Source organism: Galeopterus variegatus, unplaced genomic scaffold (assembly GCF_000696425.1).
Source record: "Galeopterus variegatus unplaced genomic scaffold, G_variegatus-3.0.2 Scaffold4439, whole genome shotgun sequence".
NCBI lineage: Eukaryota > Metazoa > Chordata > Mammalia > Dermoptera > Cynocephalidae > Galeopterus > Galeopterus variegatus.
In genome coordinates, this window is record NW_007730550.1 from 127,954 (window position 1) to 147,355 (window position 19,402).

Consider the following 19,402-nt stretch of genomic DNA (forward strand, 5'->3'; position numbering starts at 1 on the left):
TCTTATTGACTATGAAATGCCACCTGGAGGCTGAGGTACATCAAGTAGTGAGGGGCAGGATGTCCAAGGTTGGAGAAAGGAAACTCGGGATGAGCTTAGCAGGTGGAAGGTCAACCCACCTGCTGGTGCTGGGGTACTCGTCCGTCCAACACCGGGGAGCACCTTTCAGGTGCCAGACTCTGGGCTAGTGAGATGTGTACTGAGGGCAAAAAGAGAACCTCACTGGCTGGGTTGGGACAGATTCCAGCCAGGCCCAGGGTAGCCAAACACGACAGGGAGGAGAGGGATCCTGGCACTGACACAGGACAGCTCTCGCCTGGGAACTGCGGCCCCCGCTCCTCATCGCCCAGGGACCCTGTGCCAAGGCATGGCCTCCTAAGAGCTATGGCAGGAGATGGCTGGTGGCAGGCTGGGGAAGTGACCCAAAAGGGAAGCAAGAGACTGGGACGTGAGAAACTGAGGCGTTAAGGAGCCACACTGGGTGGGCAGCACCCACCGCCAATTCCCAAATGTACAGAAGAGGGGCCCCCACGGATGAACAAAGGTGGGGAAACCCTGAGTGGCTCCCCTCGGGGCCCCACGGATGAACAAAGGTGGGGAAACCCTGAGTGGCCCCTGCTGGGAGGCAACGCACAACGTCACTGGGCCAGCAAGATTATGCAGCCGGCTTTCCAGGGCAGACCCAAGAGGACTCGCAGAAGTGGAGGTTCTCATTTTCCTAAAGGTCAATCCTTTTTTTTTTTTTTTTTAATCTTGGCCAAGGTTTGCCACTTACAAAGACATTTCCTGTGCTGGGCCCACATGAATCTAAGAAACCAAAAATGACTAGTGGGTTTCCCCATACTGCTCTGCATCTAAAGATGCAGTGTGAGATGAGGGTGTTTTCTACTGTCCTACAAACGGAGGATGAGGCTCTTGGAAGCTAAAATGTTGCAAGCACACGGAGCTTCAAAAGACAAGAAGAGTAGCTGGGGAGGTGCCAGGAGGGGACCCAGCGACCACGCACAGAAGGAGGGGGGATGTCTCAAGCCTCAGAGAGAACCGGCAGAGGCGGGACCGGTGGAACCCAGGTCTGCAGCCTGCAGCCCCCGTTCCTCCCACTGCCCCTGCAGCCTCAATAAATGACGCTGCCAGGACTTGTGGGTGGGTCGGGAGACCCCCAGGACCCCAGAACACCTTTGCCTTCTCCTTGGCTGGAACATGGCACCTGCTGTGTTCAGAGCCCACGACGCAACCACACCATCACAGTGTGGACTAGGTGTCCTCGAACAGGGATCTTCACAGAACAAGGCCACCTTTGCCTTCTCCTTGGCTGGAACATGGCACCTGCTGTGTTCAGAGCCCACGACGCAACCGCACCATCACAGTGTGGACTAGGTGTCCTCGAACAGGGATCTTCACAGAACAAGGCTGTGTGTAAACCGCTGTCTATTCCCCCAGGTGTCTGGGTTCTGCTGTGCTACCCAGAAGACCCAGCAGCTGTCCTTACAAGCAAAGACAGTTCACCCATCACTTCTTCCCCATCCTACAGGAGGACAGAGTGAGCACTGACCTGATGGCTTCACCACCAGCAAGACCCTAAAACGCTCTACCAATGGTCATACACATGCTTTGCAGCCCCAAGGACGTGCTTATCACTGTCACCAGCACTTGACCTCCGCTACTCAGTACCTCACACTACTGCTGCCTCTCCCCTAAGCCCCTACCCGTGTCGCACTGCTCTTTCTATCGGGCACTTACTATGTGCTAGACCCATTACAGACACTGGCTCATATAATCCTCATCACACCTGTTCCGTGGTGTAACGTAAGAAGAAATACGCATTTGGTCCCAGGCCCAACTTCCTGGCACACAGCCCCTAAAACCCTCGGAATCTCCAAAGTGCTAAGTGTCTTTGTGGTATGCTAATGAGATGATTAGAGGCTGGGGGCTCCTGAACAGCCTCAGGATGGGGGCTGGCTGCCAGGGGACCAACCATGTGATTAGAGGGCTGGAACTTTTCAGCTATCCCTGCCAACTCCAGGAAGAAGAGAGGGGCTGAAGGCTGAGCTTATCACCAATGGCCAATGATTTAATCAATCATGACTACATGATGACACCTCCAAAAAAACCCAAAAGGGTGGGTCAGAGAGCTTCCGGCTTGGTAACTGTGCAGAAGTGCTGAGAGGGACATGCCCAGAGGGCACGGAAGCTCTGCGCCCCTCCCCATACCTCGGTGCTATGCATCTCATCCCTCGGGCTGTTCCTGAGCTGTAGCCTTTATAATAAATGAGTAACAGTAAGCCATTCCAGCAAATCATCTAACCCAAGGAGGGGATCACGGAGCCTCCAATTCACAGCCAGTCAGTCAGAAGCACAGGTGACAGCCTGGCCTGGGACCGGCATCTGAAGTGGGGGCAGTCTTGTGGGACTGAGCCCTCGTCTGCGCTTACTCCAGGTAGACAGCATCAGAACTGAGTAAAATTGTAGGACACCATTCGGTGTCTGCTGAGAATTGGAGAATTGCTTGGTGTAGCGAAAACCCCACACATGTGATCAGTGTCAGAAGTGAGGTACTAAGCGCAGTGGTACAGAAGAGAGAAAAAGGTGGGTGCCCCAGCAACCCCATTTCACAGATGAAGACAACAAGGCACACAGAAGTCACAGGGCCAGCTCACACCCTAGAGGCAGCGGGGCAGGGAGAGGCCGTGCTGCCTCCTGACTCCTCAACCATCACTCCTGCTCCCCTGTTATAATCAACAGTGACTGTGACTGCATTTGGTTCTGCTTTTCCACCAGCTGTGTGTCCTCCCTACCCCTGAGTGCTCTGCCTGGCCACCTTCCTGCCTGTATGTTCCAGACAAGGGCCGGGAAAGGGGTGCCCGGGTCTCTATGCCCCCGGCCGGGGTACCTTCTTGCTGAGCTGGTGGTTCTCTTTCTCCAGCTCCCCGCACTTGAAGCTGCTCTCCTCCAGCGCGAGGGATGCCTCCCGCAGCCCCTGGATGGTGCTCTGCAGGCTCTGGTTCTCCTTCTCCAGCTTCAGGATGCGGCTGGAGGCACACTCGTTCAGCTCAAACACAAAGGACTTCCTGGAGGCTAAAGCACGGAGTCGGGTCAGAACCCAGTGTGCTGGGAGTCTCTGCTTCCCCACTCTGCCCCAAGCCTGAGATGGTCATCAGGCCCCAGGAAGGGCTCCCAGGGGTCAGTGAGACACCCCTCTTCCCACTCCCATCTCATGTAGCCCCACTTCTGGCCTAGCCGGGGTCTGTGAGGGGGGCAACCTGGAGTTCAAGAAGAATGCAGGTGACAGTGGAGGAGCCAATGCACAAGTTGAAGACTGTGACTTCTGGGGTCCATGTGTTCACCAGGCTGCTAACCTGGCTGTCTAACTCAAGGGTTCTCGAGGCTAACAGAGATGGCAAACAGGCGACACTTTCTGCACAGGCTCTAAGGGGAGTGGGTGTCCGGGCTCCTCAGCAGGGAGGGGCGTGGAAACCTGGAAAGATATGCTGGCACCTATGCCAAGCACCTGCCAGCCTGGGTAAGATCCTACGCAGAGATTTCTTTTTGTGATTTCATGATTATGCTGAAGAAAAGCAAGATAGTACATTCAAATTGCTTTAAAAATTCTAAGTGAGATGAAAATATAAGCTAAAGATACAAAAGGCACATTATCTTCTCTGCTATTAAACAGCTCAGATGCAAACAGAGAAGAGAGCACAGGCCCAAGAGTCAGGAATGTGAGTTTGTGGCCCTTCCTGTCACGAGGAGGTATGTGACTTTAGGAAAGTCACGGAGCTTTTTTGGGAGGAAAAAACAAATCTATGTGAAAGTCCTCTGGAGAAGGGTTTGGGGTTGTTCTGTCCCCTCACATGTCCCACTTAGTGCCATGTACTCATCTCTTGGAGCCTAATCACACTGTATTGCTAACAGGACCATCTTCTCTTCTTATCCATCCCCAGGGGTGGTGGGCAGTAGAGGCTAATGACTTTCATAGCAAACCCCTCAATCAAAGTGTGAGTGTTCAGAGCCTCAGTGATTGTAAAGACTAAAAGGCACCTGTCTTCCCCTTGGAGTTTCCTTCTCTACCACGTACAACAATACAGACCCAACAGGCCAGAATGTCCTAAAGACCCACAGCAACCACAGGCAAGGCAGCAGTGGTGGGGACGGTGTGTCGTGGCCCCAACTGATTGTAAAGACTAAAAGGCACCTGTCTTCCCCTTGGAGTTTCCTTCTCTACCACGTACAATACAGACCCAACAGGCCAGAATGTCCTAAAGACCCACAGCAACCACAGGCAAGGCAGCAGTGGTGGGGACGGTGTGTCGTGGCCCCAACCCAACCTCAGCATCGACACACACATAAACACACATGCTCTCAAACACACAAGGACACTTGGAGGGCTCTGTCCAGACTGTGCTACAAATGAGACAAACCAAATCGAAAACACCTAACCTGAAATAAAACTCCACTAATTCAGAACTTGTGATCACCTGGATAGTACCTTTGTAGTGTTCCTTAAAAAAAAGAACTTTTTTTGATTGTGGTGAAATATACATAAAATTTACCATTTTAACCATTTTTGAGTTTTGTGGCATTAAGCACATTTGCACTGTTCTGCAACCATCGCCATCTCCATCTCCTCTTCATCTTCCCAAGCTCTGTACCCATGAAGAATAATTTTTAAGGTTCTACAATGGAAATGACTATAAGCCTCATTCCTGGTCCAACAAAAGTCAGTGCTTCCAAGACTATTACACGGATGCAACATGTTTATTACTCAAGTAGTCACTGGTTCTTTACTGAGCTGCTCACCGGCACCTGCAGTAACCAAAGTAATTGAATATGTTTTGATGGGACAATGTAATAAGAACAGCTGCCCTCTCCTGGACACTCACCGTAGCCAGGCTTGGGGCTGACACCTCCCTGTCTCATCTCATTTATACTCACAGTGATCCTGTGAGGCAGGTTCATTGCCCCATAGTGCAGACAAGGAAACTGAAGTTTAACGAGGTCAACTACTTGCCCTAGGTCACCCAGCTAACCAGTGGAGGAGCCAGGACTTCAAGCCAGGTCTCTCTGACTCAAGAAACTACTAGACCACCCACTCAAATTACATTCAGGCTTCAACCAACATGTATGAACTCCTAGTGAGGCACCAGGAGATGAGAACACTAGGAATAAAGCATGGTCGCTGACCTTAAAGAGCTGACAAATTATACTGAGTAGTCTGAATCGGTGAAGCCTCACACCCACACCAGCTACCCTGGTCTGAGTCTCAGAAACACTCATCAGCTAGCCTCGAGCAGCCTGCACCACCTCTCTGCTCCACCAGGGGGTAGTAGTCTGTCCCCTCCCCCACCCCCCACCGTGAACTTGGGCTTCCCGAGGCAGGGAATATGCAAGATCCCACCTTCACTCATCAGCTAGCCTCGAGCAGCCTGCACCACCTCTCTGCTCCACCAGGGGGTAGTAGTCCGTCCCCTCCCCCACCCCCCACTGTGAACTTGGGCTTCCCGAGGCAGGGAATATGCAAGATCCCACCTTGTGCAACCCTTAGGGCCCAGCACAGGCACCAAAGCACAGACTGAGCTAACTGTTCACACATATTAAGGGTTTAATTAACATTTCAGGTTTGAAAATGATAGTACCCCTCGAAGAGAAGAAATAGTCAGCTGCTTTCCCTAACCTTTCCAATATGTTTAGGAATGTTCATTGGAATTTTAAAAAGCCACCCCCCAAACAAGCCAAAGGCCCTATCATACTCTGGAAAGTTCTAAGTAAATATTAACTTGCATTATCAGGTGCCTGGGAATGGTGAACCTGTGCTATTTTGGAACACAGGAACTGGCTTATTGTTTGCCAGAGTGATTTCCTGCTCAAGCGCTGACTGCTGCCTCACCCACCCTGTCCGGGACCCACACCTCGTCTCGGGGCACTGGGCAGCAGTGCAAGCCCAGTAGCAAGAGGAAGGGGCCTGGCAGATCAACCAAGAGCCTGGGTCTCCTGAGCAGCACCCCCCACGCAGGAGACAGACAGCAGACGGCATCCATCTTGCCCAATTATGCAAATGAACAAAGGATGTTTATGGTGGGGATTAGCAACCTCTGGGGACAGCTCCTGCCATCCAGAGCTTTCAACCATGCAGACAGGCCTAAGGTGTCTTCTGGGTGTCAGCGTGCTGTGATCTGGATGCTCCTGGGAGTGTCCATATGGGAACTGGGGAACCTGGCAACACTTAATTTGTATTTCACGTCCTGACATCAAGGCTGCCAGGCCCTCTCATGTTTTCCTTGGGGAAAACTGTAATGAAATAGTTCCAAATGGCACATGAAGAAAATCATATTTACTGGGGGTGAATGGATGGGCTGACGTGGAAGATTCAGAGCCAAGGGTTCAGCCCCCGGATGAGGAGGCCGAGCAACCAGGCCGGCTCCCAGGCACCAGGTGCTCCCTACCGTCAGACAGGTCTGCATTCTTGGACAGCTGCTCCAACTCCCAGCCAAGGTGGGCGGATTCGTTCATGCTCTGCTTCTGTGCAATCTCGAGGACCATGTTTTCTTCCAGCAGCTCCTCGATTCGTTTCTTGTCTGTGTCCCGGTCCTAGGGCAGGAAGAGGAGGGAGTGAGGATGCAGCTGGGGACCCTCCGGACCAACCCGGCTTCCGTGCATCTACCACGATTCGCTGTGGATGAAGGGACTCCAAGCACCCGCTCACTTCCAAATACACAACGCTGCACGTAAACGATTTCAACACAGGGCCCCGTTGGGAGAGTTACAGGCATAAAAAGATACCCTGACCTGGCTACCTAGGTTCTGAAGAGAGACCCAAGGTCTCTAACTGAACGTTGTCTGAACATAGTGATGTACCGGCTGGCCAGTTAGCTCAGAGAGTTAGAGTGTGGTGCTGATAACACCAAGGTCCCAGGTTTATTCCCTGTGCTGGCCAGCAAATAAATAAATAAAATTAAGACAAACACAAAGTGACATACTACACAGGGCTTTACTACTATGGCGGTGGGCAGCTTTGTGGCTCTATGATTAGGCTAACAGCCCTCAAGAGCTATAAAGAGACGAACGAATCACAGCTCAACCCACACCAAAACACCAGCAAAGACCCAGCTTGCAAAAGACACATGTATACACTCATCCTTGCAGAAAGCAATACAGAAGTCAAGTGCTATTTGTTCTGTGGGCACTAAGTGGTGCCCACTCAAGCCCACTGGTCTCAGCAACCACTCTTTGCAGTGCACAAGTCACTAGTAGCAGCACCAGTAGCAAACCAGTAGCTAACATATCGGAGACGGGCACGGCATAAACCTGAAACTGCCCCAATGCGTGTTAAATGTGCTAACGCCACCGCCTGCAGTACCAATTCCAGGTCGTGAAGTTTAGATTTCAGCTGCAGGTTCTCCTTCTCCAGCTCGTGGACTTTATCGCCCCGGGCCCGGGCGGCAGTCAGCTGTTCCTCCAGCATGGCTTTGGTTTCAATCAAAATGATATTATCTTCTCTCAGCTCCTGGTTAGCAAAAACATACATGAGAAACATCAGATAAACGTCAGAAGTCTAAAACCAAAGCCCTTTCAGGAATCCGGATCCAAATAGTCGGGGGAGAAGCCTATGGCAGGACATTCTCTCTCTACTTTTTATTGTCTTTACTTTTTCTCATTGGGCAAGGACAAATGGGCTTTCTCCAGTAAAAGAAAAAAATCCATGAATCAAGAAGATATTTAAATTTGGGAAGGCAACACTTCCTCAATGTCTGCTCGAGGCTGGCATGGAGCTAAGCCTTGACATTTACAACCTCATTTGAAGGGACAAGTGCACCCTGTGACAGGTAAGAGACTTCTCTGAGTCCGTTCCCTTCATGAGGAAGAGAGGAGGCCAGGAGCCCAGGCCTCTCAATTCAGCTCTCCTTCCACTGATCAGGGTCCTGGGAAGAATGGCTATTCAGACAAGCTTTCATTCAACACGCAGCTCCTACTTGAGTATTTAACACACATGCTCCTGGAAAAACAAAAGTTCTTGGCAGTTTCCTGGAGATGGGGAGTCTTTAAGACAGTTAAGTTGTCACATAACAAACTAAACAAATATGCACCCCGCAAATCTGTACCAGTGGGGGATCTGCTGGTCTCTGCCCTCGCTGCGGGCAGCCCGGCACTTGAGGCTTCACACTCAAGGGAGGCCCAGCTGTGCACCGCACCTTGCAGCTTCCAGTAAGAGCCCCCTTGGCTTCTCTTCTCCCCCGAGCCCTTCCCAGCACCACTTGGTGCCCCTGGGGCAACTAGATGTCCCCCCAAATGCCTTCACAGTTTACGAAAGCATACACGGGGATCTGTCTGCATCTTTCGGTGGGCAGGGACTCACGGTCACCAACTGGGAGCTGGGCCAGGATTTCTGCTTATCCACGACGTGCTCGTTCTCCTATACAGGCCAGAAGCCAAGGTTCTTAGAAGAGGGAAAACCACAGGCTTTCTGGTCAGTGGACACAGTTTTGATCAAAGCCTGGCAGCTGCTGAAGGGCCTGGTCATTAAGACTCTGGACTCACCTGCGTGCCCTCTCCCTGCCCGTCCCCAGCAGAGACCACATCCAGTTTGTGGCCGGCCCTGCACTAAACATCTATGGCTCTGCCTCACTACTCACAGCAGCCTTCGGGGAGGTGGGGACAGTCCCCTCCTACAGATGAAGGACTGACTCAGGTAAGTTAGGGAATGAGCCCAAAGTCTCAAAGCTGGCGAGGCGAGGAGCAAAGCCAGGGATTGAACTTGGGCCAGAGGGGTCCAGGCCCTGTGTTCTCTCCACTGCCCTCAGCTCCCCAAAGACCCATCCTCGAGGGGCTCATGTGAGTTAAGAGAGGCCCAGACTGCTACTACGACAAATGCCAGAGCACACTGAGGGTTCCAAGCGGGCAGAAGGCCCAGCTTCCCTCTCTGGTCGCTGCCCCCATGGTCCTCACCCACCTTCCAGCAGGGTCTACTCCCCAGCACTCCCAGCGCCACTACTCCCTGTCCCTCAGCAACCACAGCACAGGCTGCCCCTCATCCTCACAACCAACTCCTACTCAGCCTTCAAGACCCAGCCTAGCTGCCCCTCTGAGAAGTGCTTGGAATCCATTCTGTCCCACCTGGCGAGTCAGGGATTTGGGCTCCCAGCGTTCCCTCGGCCCACTCGGAGGGGCTGGCCTGTCCTCCTCCCCGAGACTGGGAAGCCCCTGGGGCAGGACTGTTCACCTTCTGCTCTCATGAGCCTCTCATGTAAGTGCTGGATAACCCCCGCTGGCCAAATCACGCATGAGGGGGGATTGGAGGTGGCAGGTGAGGGGAGCCTTGAAGGACTCGGAGACTTCCAACAGGCAGAGATAAACAAAGGTGCCCAGGAGCAGAAGACAGCGTGGAATGGGATGATTTCTAACTACTACTCAAATTTGCCTCAATTTCCTGGCAGTTTCAATCTTCACTACTTATTAGGCAACAGAAATATCTCAGCTTGCCTCACACACCCCAGCACCTCAGAAGTGAGGATCCAGACTGGAAGAAGCTGTTCCTAAGCTCCTAAAGCAAGCCAAGGAATCCGCCAGCCAGCTGGCACAGGGGAACGAGCGGCCAAGTCCACACCACTGGGCCGCTGCCCAAGGCCAGCTCACCCCACCACGACCCTGACCCTAACCAAACCAGGAGGCTATTTAAAGGCCCGACCCAGCCCAGCAAACAGCTGAGGGGCCACATCTGTGAAGTCACAGGACAGGCCTGAGGGCTGGTGCCCAAGAGGCTCAAGAGCTCCACCTTTTTTCTGGCGGCTGGCCAGCGCAGAGATCTGAACGCTTGACCTTGGTGTTCTAACACCGTTGAGAGCACCACTTCTAATAGGCCACCTTAACTTGGAGCAGCGATTAGGCATGTGGGCTAACGGGGCCCTGGTTTCCAGGTCTGCCACGTACTCTAGCATGGGACCTGTCAACTGTGGACTCCTGTTTTCCAAGATGGGCACGAAAACAGGGTAACGTGGGGGTTAGGTGACGTGGGGGAAGTACTCCATGCACAGCCCTGAGACAGATAAACTCGCCAGCTGCCACTGTCACCATCATTCACAGCCCTGTGTAACACTGTTCAACCCAGCACTCAGCCACTGAGCGTCACCACATGAACAGACAAAAGCTCGTTTCCACGGCTCCCTCCTGATCCTGAGAGCACCAAACACCAGAGGAGATGTGGAATCGGAGAGAGAAACGGCGCCCCCTGTGGGCTCGGGATCACACTGCACAGCTCCGCGAGTGTCCACAGCAGCAGCAGCTGGCCAGGGGGTGTCCTGAGGAGGGAGGTTCCGGGTCATTTGACTCAGGGTGGGCAGGCCTTCTGCTCACTCAGCAAAGATCACCCCTCACTAAACCCTACCTGTACCTCCAGCTTCACAGAAACCCCTCAAGCTTCCCAGAAGACCTGCGTGTTTTTAAACTTTGTCTGATTTGAGGAGCGTGGGGAACTGAATCTTAAACCAAACCAGGTCAGGTCTGTCCTGCTCAACCTCTTAGTGCACCGGATCTCATCACAATTCCTTAGAAGTTATTAAGAAACAAAGAGAGACGCAAAGTCCCAAGTGGGAACAGAAGATCTCCCTGGGTTCAAGGTTTCCTCAGCAGGTTCCCTGAATGTTAACATTCCCCGCTTACAATATGTCTTAGTCCTGACATGAGGTGCCGAAGGTCGGGACCCTTCCTCCGTCCCCAGGTGGCAGTGGCAGCCCGTCACTGTGCCCCTCCACGAGCACCTGTACTTCACCACTCCCCCACATCCCTTTTCTCTGTCCCGCTTCCCTTTATCTCCTCCTTCCTTGTGAGGGCTGGGGCTCATGTTCAATCACTGGCAGGTGGTCAAGGTCCTGGAGACCAGTTACATTCCTACCCCAGGTCCACCTGCTAAGCAACCGTGACATGGGGCAAGTTATTAATTAATCTTTCATTTTCTCATCTCAAAAAATTAGAGGAACTAACAGTGTCTGCTGTACCTCACAGGGCCACCATGAGGCTTAAATGCAATGATGCATTTGGAGCGTAACACGGTCCTGGCACATAGAAAAAGCTCCACAAATACATGGTCATTACTGAGAGCCTTACTGTGCAATTAGTCTGGGCCAGACCATGGGTCTGTAAAGGACCAAACAGTAAATACTTTCAGCTCTGCAGGAGCTAAGTGTCCTTTACAACTACTCAACTCCACAGGGGTAGCCCAAAAGCAGCCAAAGACAACAAATGGATATAACTTTGTTCCCATAAAACTTTACTTGTAATAACTGGTGGTGGGCCAGATCTGGCTCATGGACTGCAGTATGCTGACTCCTGGGCTAGGCGACGTGCTGGGTAAGAGGACTCAAGGTCAGTAAGGCACAGTCCCCATCTTCAGGGAGCTTATGGTCTGGTTGGGAAACAGACAGGAAAACACTTCACTACAATGCCATGAGAGGAGTGCTGCCTGGAGTTAAGAAGGGGGTCTCCAAAGGACATAGGAAGCAGGAGGCTGGGGGACACACCCTTCAGAGCTTGTTCTCTGATCTGGCTCTGGACTGTGACTCCTGAACTGAGTCTTAAAGGGTCTGGAACATGAGCCAGATGCAAGAGGTGGGTTGGGCCCAGGAAGCACCCGTGCAAAGCTGCAGGAGCCCTAGGGCAGCTGTGGGGGTTCCACAGGGGACCAGAAGTGGGCAAGTGCCAGAGAAGGGGTGAGGAATGGATTTTATCCCAAGAGCAGTGGAGAGGTGCCTGATGAGCTGCTGCAAAGGCCCCGCTGGCAGTGGGACAGAGGATGTGAGCCAGGAGAGATGAAGACAGGACGGCCAGTTCAGATATTTGCTGGGCAAGTGCCAGAGAAGGGGTGAGGAATGGATTTTATCCCAAGAGCAGTGGAGAGGTGCCCGATGAGCTGCTGCAAAGGCCCCGCTGGCAGTGGGACAGAGGATGTGAGCCAGGAGAGACGAAGACAGGACGGCCAGTTCAGATATTTGGGGAGGGCACTGTGAGCATTCACGAAATCACACAAGCAGGCAGCACACACAAGGCTGGTGAGCTGTAGGGCACACCCACGCTGCAAACGCCTGCCTCAACAGCCATGTGCTGGGAGGTGGGAAGTGGGCTTGAGAGGACAGGGAGCCCCTCGAGCCTGGCACAGGTGGGGAGGAGGGATGGAGAAACAAGGCTGACTCGTGTCTGGCTTAAGCACCCAAGTGAGTGGACAGTGACGCCAGTCCAGATACAATCCAGGCAGGTTTGGAGGCAAAAGGCAATGACCTTGGGCATATTGACCTTGAGAGTCCTACAGACTAGCTGTATGGACTGAGACTAGCATCCGAGAGAGAGATCAGCATAAAGACTGAGACCTGGGACATGCTGGTCTGTACATGTTGGCTAAAGGAAGGGGCGGGAGGCAGGCGAGACACCCATGGAGCAGAGGGCTGAGGTGGGGACGAAGGGCCAGGTGTCCAGGGTGGGCAGAGGAAGGGGGTCAACCATGTGCACCTGCGAGGGCAGAGTGAGGGTCGGAGGAAAGTCAGGAGCTCGCCTCGTCAGGGAGTGAGCAGAACCAGAGCCGGGGGGACGTGACGGGAGGTGACTGGGGCTGTGAGGGGTGGGCCAGGGAGGCTGAGCCCTGCTTGCTGGATCAGGCGACTGTCATGGAGCTCCTGATTCCCAAGAGTGGCTCTGGATGAGGCGGCAGCCTGCAGCAGACCGGGAGGGGCCGGGTTTCATGCAGGTTTGTCTGTGAAGGGACGCCAAGGGACTGGGGCAGCTTGAGAGAGCTGGGGAAAAGTGGGAAGGCTTGCTATTTTGTTTTCTTTCAATTTAAAGAAGAGAGTCTTGGGTATCCTAAGGCACCAGAATCGAATCAATAAACATGCACTTCTTGAGCACCTTCTCCTCCTGAGGACTGAGATGCTGCTGAGAGCTGCGGGAACCCTAGGGTGTGGGTGGGGAGGTTCTGCCCAGTCAGAGGAGGGTCAGTGGAGCAGGAGCCCAGCTCCTAAGCCCAGATGGGCAGGGTGGACCAAACTGACCACACACCCCCATCCTGATCCTGGCACCTCTAGTGTTATCTTGGGGGTGTGGCTCTGGACTGGGGGTGGTGCTCATGTGTGTGCACAACACTCTGGAACTGATCCCAGTTCCTAACGGGCTGGTGCCTGGCCCACAACCCAGCCCTATCCTTGGCTGGCCCCTGGCTGCACAGATCCACTCCAGGGCCCCATCTCTTCTAGGGAGGCTCCCTGTGGAGAGGGGCTCGCTAGGATAACACATGCCCATGCCACAGGAAGCCAAGGCATGAGGATCTTGAAATACCCAGGCTACCCCCTCCTTTTGCAGGTGTGGACCAGATTTGCCCAACACCCAGTGAATTGGTGTTGCAGCGAGGACTGAGCCCAGGGAGGTCTCTGCCTCTGAGCTGTTGACGCTGAAGCCAGCACCACCTAGAAAGCTGTAATTTGCATGGGATGGGACTCAGGATGCACCCGGCACCACTGCTCTGCCCTCTGCCTGCGGTGGGGGAGTCCATCATAAACACGGGCAAAGGGAACCCACCAGGCAACTCCTCCCTGCCTTCGTCCTCCTTCCTCTGGCCCGGCGGCGCTGAGCGGGACTACTGTCTGCACAGCGACGTCCAGGACCACGGTGCCGCCTCCCCACACCGCCCCCTGCACTGAGGGATGGACGGATGCCCACTCCTTTCTCCTCTGTTGTTCCAACCCTTATGTAAACTAGACTAGGAAACACAAAAAGAGCTACCAGAAGTTTAAAAACAAAACGTAAATTTGTGTGCCATGTTTTTCTAGCCAAAATTAACCTTGCCCTCACCCTGAACCCACAGTCTTTTATCTTTTCCTCCCATGTGGCGAGAACTCCCTTTGGTGAGACGCACTTATGCATTTCTCAGCAGTCAGACTGGGCAGGCCCAAGGGAGGACAGCCGGGCCACCTGTCTCTCCCCCCATTCCTAGTGTCCCACACGTGGCAGGTGCTCACAGACATGAGCCCGCACGAATGCACAACCACACTCCTCTGCTCTCCTGCCCATCACATCTAACACTGTCTCCAGTCCTAAGGAGACACAACACTCATGGTTCTTTCTCCAGACTGCAAGTCCTGATGGCAGAGCAATGGGTTTTACCTGACTTGTGCCCTGATCACCAAGTGCTTTGGGTAAGCCAGGCCCCTGCATGCAGTCACGTAAGACAGGGTCCCTGTTCTCAGGGGTTCAAGGTCCACACAAAAAGCCTCTGGTGGGCTGGCTGGTTAGCTTAGGTGGTTACAGTGCAGTGTCAAATTTCTGCATGGCACTGTGTGCTTTCAATTGCTTAGAAATTCTTCTTAAGGAATCTCATGGCAAATCCCTTGGAAATGTGCATCACTATACCCTGAAAAATCTGAATTTTTATATAAAGCTGGACTTATTTATTAAAACGCAAACACAGGCCCAAAGTCACCTGTGAATTAAGGCAGCATTGGCCCCTTGACACGAAGCCCACTTAGCACTAGGGGGACAGACTGACCCAGGCCCCTGCTTCTGGGGGAGGGGGTCTGACCTCGATCCCCCTAAGGCCTAGACAGCACTTGGCTTTCATCCCAGAGCAACCTGTCTGGAGGTCTCTGAGCTGCATTCCAAGTTAACTCCAACACACACCTGAGTGCTCAGGCAGGCGGCAGCCAGGGGAGGCCCTGCCCCCGCACTTGGCCTCTGTAGGCATCTGAGAAGGTAGGGGGTTCACAGCAGCTCAGCAGCTGCTGCTATGTGCATGCAGAGAATGCAGTGCTGCCCAAAGCCAGCCCCAGACCAGCACCAGATGTAATTCCCTCACAAAGTGCTTCCCCAACACCTCCTTGGGGCCAGGGTTAATTCTAGACACTGAGAACATACCCGTGAACAACACAAACCACACTCCTGTCCAGGGGCCTTATTCCCATGGGATTGGGGGAAGCGCTGGTAGAAAGCGAGGCTGGAGCCAGGCAGACTTGGGTCCACGCAGCCCAAGGGAGCTTCTGAAATACACAGCACACACCCCCAGCCCCCACCTGTCAAACATTTGATGGGACAGTACCCTACACATGTTCTGAGACTAGGCCCTGGAACCCCCTCCCGCCGCCCCACTCACCTCTGGACACTCCAGGACCTCTTGACCCTAACCTTGTCTCCGGGCTCCTCACACACGTTGCTTTCTCGGGCTTCCAGGCCTTCACTTCTCCCTGTGCATGGCTTTCCCTGCCTGGTTAACGCCTCTTTACCATTTCAGACCTCACTTTCAACAGGGCCTTCCCAGGACAGCCTCCCCTGCCCCCACCCCCAGTCTGGGAGAGGGGCCCTCCCATGGCCCCCAGCACAGCACTTCACAGTGCTGCGTCATAACACTGAGCTCGCCTGCAGCCTCTCCCCAGACAGCAAGCTGTGCGAGGACCAGGGGTCTCCCCATCTTCTCCTTCATGCGGCTCAGTTAATGAAGGAGGCAAAGTCACTCATAAACAGAAGGGTGTCAGGCCTGCCAGAGGGGCAAGGGAGGGGATCACGAATTGTCCCAGGCATCCCATGAGGACTGAAGACACTTCCCGAGGCTGCTGTAACTACTCCAGTCCCAGCACAAGCGCACATGCACTCCTGTCCTCACTGTTCATCCGAGTCCTGATGTCGGGGCATCCAAAAAGAGAGCGATTCTCTCCCCCCTGTAGTGACCTGGACCAGCCCAACCCATCAGCCAGCCTTGGCCACCTAGCATCTGCAAACCCACGTGGGCGTCACCACCCACCCCTGAGGAAACGTCTCAGGTGACAGATGCTATTTCTCTTCTATAAAATGTAAGGCATTGCTAACCTCATGGTAACGTTTCACTGAAAATTATTATCCATATGAAAAATATGGCTATGACTAGACAGAGGCGTGAAACTTAAGAACGTGGAACAGGAGTCTCACATGAACCCCTCTAAAAGTCTGCGAGCTCCTGTCGAAGGGAGCACAACTTGTTTGTTCCTAGATCCGCTGCTCCTGGTGCAGGGGTTGGTAGCATCAGGGCAGGCACCGAGACGACGTGTCTGCGTGACTGAGCAAGGATGCTCAGACAAGGCCTGGAAAGAATGCGGAAGCTGGATCCTCCTAAAACCCACCCACCCCCCACGGCACAGAGTGTCGGGTTGGGACGTGGGAGTCGCACTCCATTTGTGACTGCGCTTTGGGGCTGCACAAAGTTCCCAGTGTGCAGAAGGGGCTACTGAGGCAGCAGTCTGCGGAAGCGTGTGTGTTGTGGTCCCCGACCCTCCCACCTGTGTCATTTCCAGTAAGGGACAAAGCTCCATAGGTACACACCCATGTCCTGGAACCTGCCTGTGCTAGGGATTTATGCCTCTCTTGATCAGCAGGGCCAGTGGGCCGTTTCCAGGACAAAGCCAAGACTGGTCTCCCCTCCTGCCCCCGGCTCAGGCCCAGGCTGCCTATACCCAACACCAAGGGCGCCTTCCCAGTAGGGGGCAAGGTGAGTCACCCTGGGGCTCACATTCCTCAGGGGACACTCCCTGAGCAGGTTTGAGGCACAAACAGGCCCTCAGCCGCAGCCTTCTCCACCCCGCCTCCCAGCCCAGGGACTTGAGGGCCTGACGACAGCATGACAGCAATTCAAGTTCTCCAGCCAACAGCCCTCCTAAGCAAGCCTGCTGGCGCTTTGGCAGGAGCCCTGCAGCAGGGAAAGGGGCAATACCGTGCTCCCCAGATCTCCAGTCGCTGCAGAAGCCTCCTGGCCATCAAGAAGAGGTGTCAGGATGATTGTTTAGCATCAGACACATCACGCAATATGTACCGACATCCTGATCTCACCGAGCTCTTTGAGCAGAGTGAGTTCACACAGGTAAACAGAACCACGTCCAAATCCCCTGGGATGGACAATGGGGGCAAGACTCCCAAATCCTCAGAAAAGAATGTCCTCCGACATCCTGATCTCACCGAGCTCTTTGAGCAGAGTGAGTTCACACAGGTAAACAGAACCATGTCCAAATCCCCTGGGATGGACAATGGGGGCAAGACTCCCAAATCCTCAGAAAAGAATGTCCCGGAAGCCACTGCAGATATGAGGCCATGGGGGTGAGTGATCCAGGCATCAGTGACCTCACCTGGGTCTGGGTCTCACCTACATTGACCTGTGACCTCAATATGATTTAAAATAAAGACTGTTAGAGCAGCTTCCACTATGAGGGCTTACTACAGGACTTGCCCAAACACAAGTTGCTGCATAGGTATTTTTATTATTATTGCTATCTTACAGATGAGGAAACTGAGTCCTAGCAAATTAGCCACAGAAATTGCAAGATGTCTTAAAATACACAAATAGAAGGTCATCACTGTAGCATGAAGTAGAAGGAAACCCTAAAAGGAATCATTGCCCTCTGTCATCTAACCACATTCCTCCCCTCAAGCAGCTGGCACTGTGAGACAGGAAAGGAGCAAGCGAGAGGCCCTTTGGGGACATCCAGACAGGCTGAGGTACAGGGAAGCATCTGCTGTAGAAATCTCATAGCTCCTCTCCCCAAACACCTCCAACGACAGGCCAGTCCGAATGTACTGGCCGCCTACCTCCATGCGAGCCTTGTAGAAGTCCACGTCGTGCAGCTTCTCTTTGCAGCGAACCAGCTCCATCTCCAGCCTCTCCACGCGGTTCGCCTTCTCCCGCAGGGAATCTAGCTCATCTCGGTAGGCACGTGCAGAACGGGCGTCCGCAGCCAGCTGGATGTTCTGGAAGGTGGACAAAGGCAGGGGAGCCTGGCTTAGGGCACCCCTTTGGAGAGGGAAGAAAGGGCCAAGTCCCTAAAACATGGTGTCTCCAGGACGTCCCAAGAAAAGCCAGTGCCTAGTGGCCAAGGGGCTCCGTGTGCATGCCACCATGTGGGGTCTCCACATACTGTCACTAAGAAACAGTCATTTCACGGTGGTTCTCAGGACAACTGGCTCTGGGGCAGCTCTGCTGGAAGCACGTGATGTTGCATTCCTGACCACGTTACTGGGACATCCCACCCCACCACCTCCTGGTTACACAGCATGGCCTTCCGCTCACCTCCTGCTTGACTTTCTGCAGCTCCAGAACCAGCTGATCTACCTCGTGTCTGGTGTCCACAAGCTGCTCTGTCTTCTCCTCCCTGCAGAGGTGAGTAGGAGGAAGAGTGTAAGGAGTAGGGAGGGGGCTTCCCTAGGCAAGCCACTGGGAGCAGGCTACCACTTCCCAAAATCACAGTGGGAAAAGGAAGGGACCCAGGCTTCTGCGGGTACAGAGGAGATCTGTTTATGGGGCCTGCAAGAAGGCTCCCAACTCAAGATTCTTTTCTCTTTTTACCTTTTCAACACTTGTCCTCAAACTATATCCACCAACCATCCGGGTTTCCCTCTGAGTGTGCGGGATGGGTAAGGAGATCCCAGCCACAGCTGTACCACTCCACAGCCAAGCAGCATGGGCCTGCTGATGGCAAGGTAGAGGCAGGTGGCTCCCCAGATGACAAGCCAAGTGACATTCACCAGCTACAGGAAACTCAGGAGAACAGGTTCCCTCCAGCCAAGAAACGCACCAGTGTGTGCTCATTCCAGCTCCAAACCAGACCTGACTGTGGACAGCAGTCTATTTCTGCTGATGGTCTATAACGTTCAGCCTGGCAGGAGCCCCAAAGACCGGGAAGCACCCCTCCCTTCCTGTGCAGGCCCAAGGAGGACAGACAATTGGTCACCAGTCAAAGGGGGAGCTCACAGCAGATGCAGCTGCCTCCCAGCCCGCGGCAGAGCTGGTCCATCTGCAGCCCTGCACATGCGAGTGAGCCTCACAGTGGCAATGTGTCTCTGCCACACCACACAGGAGGAGGGACCGCAGCCCAGGATGGGACTCACAGCTCCTGCCGGACGCGCCGCAGCCGGGCCTTGGTGTCAGCCAGCTCCACAGCCAGGTGCTGCTTGTCTTCGCCGGAGAGGCTGCTGGTGGGGCTGGGGGTGGAGTCGGCACTGGAGGACTTGCTGGGGCTGGGGGGATGCTGCGCCTGCAGGTAGTCACGTTCCTGCGTCAGGTCCACAATCAACTGCAGTGGGCAGAGCAGGTACGGTCACTGGCATGCTCCTGGGCCCAGCATGGTGCCTGAGCTCAGACTGGGTAAAAAACCCACCAAAAGACAAGAGAAGATTTCAACTAAGACTGACAAACTGGGAGGGAGGCAGCAGAGGCTGATAGAAGTTTTTTAAAAAGGTGAAATATTGAGTGGGACGAAGAGGACTGCATGGGTGGAGGAAGGGGCCCAAGCTGGGCATCCTGATCAATGTCCGTCCTCCCACATCATCTCCTAAGGGACATTCACTGTAAGGGCCAGAACCAGGGAGAGCAGCTGTGCCCCACCCCCACCAGGATCCAACCAGCAGGACTGGGAGGCGTCCA

The 19,402-nt window shown here is 53.9% G+C and overlaps 1 protein-coding gene across 1 annotated transcript in view; it reads right to left on the reverse strand.

Annotated features, from left to right (window-relative positions):
- CCDC88C (coiled-coil domain containing 88C) overlaps window positions 1–19,402 on the reverse strand; it is a 96,099-nt gene that overhangs the window by 45,251 nt on the left and 31,446 nt on the right. Inside the window, 6 exon segments of the mRNA XM_008587571.1 lie at window positions 2,891–3,075; window positions 6,441–6,585; window positions 7,355–7,501; window positions 17,572–17,730; window positions 18,050–18,131; window positions 18,868–19,052. Of these exon segments, the coding sequence (XP_008585793.1) occupies window positions 2,891–3,075; window positions 6,441–6,585; window positions 7,355–7,501; window positions 17,572–17,730; window positions 18,050–18,131; window positions 18,868–19,052 (903 nt within the window).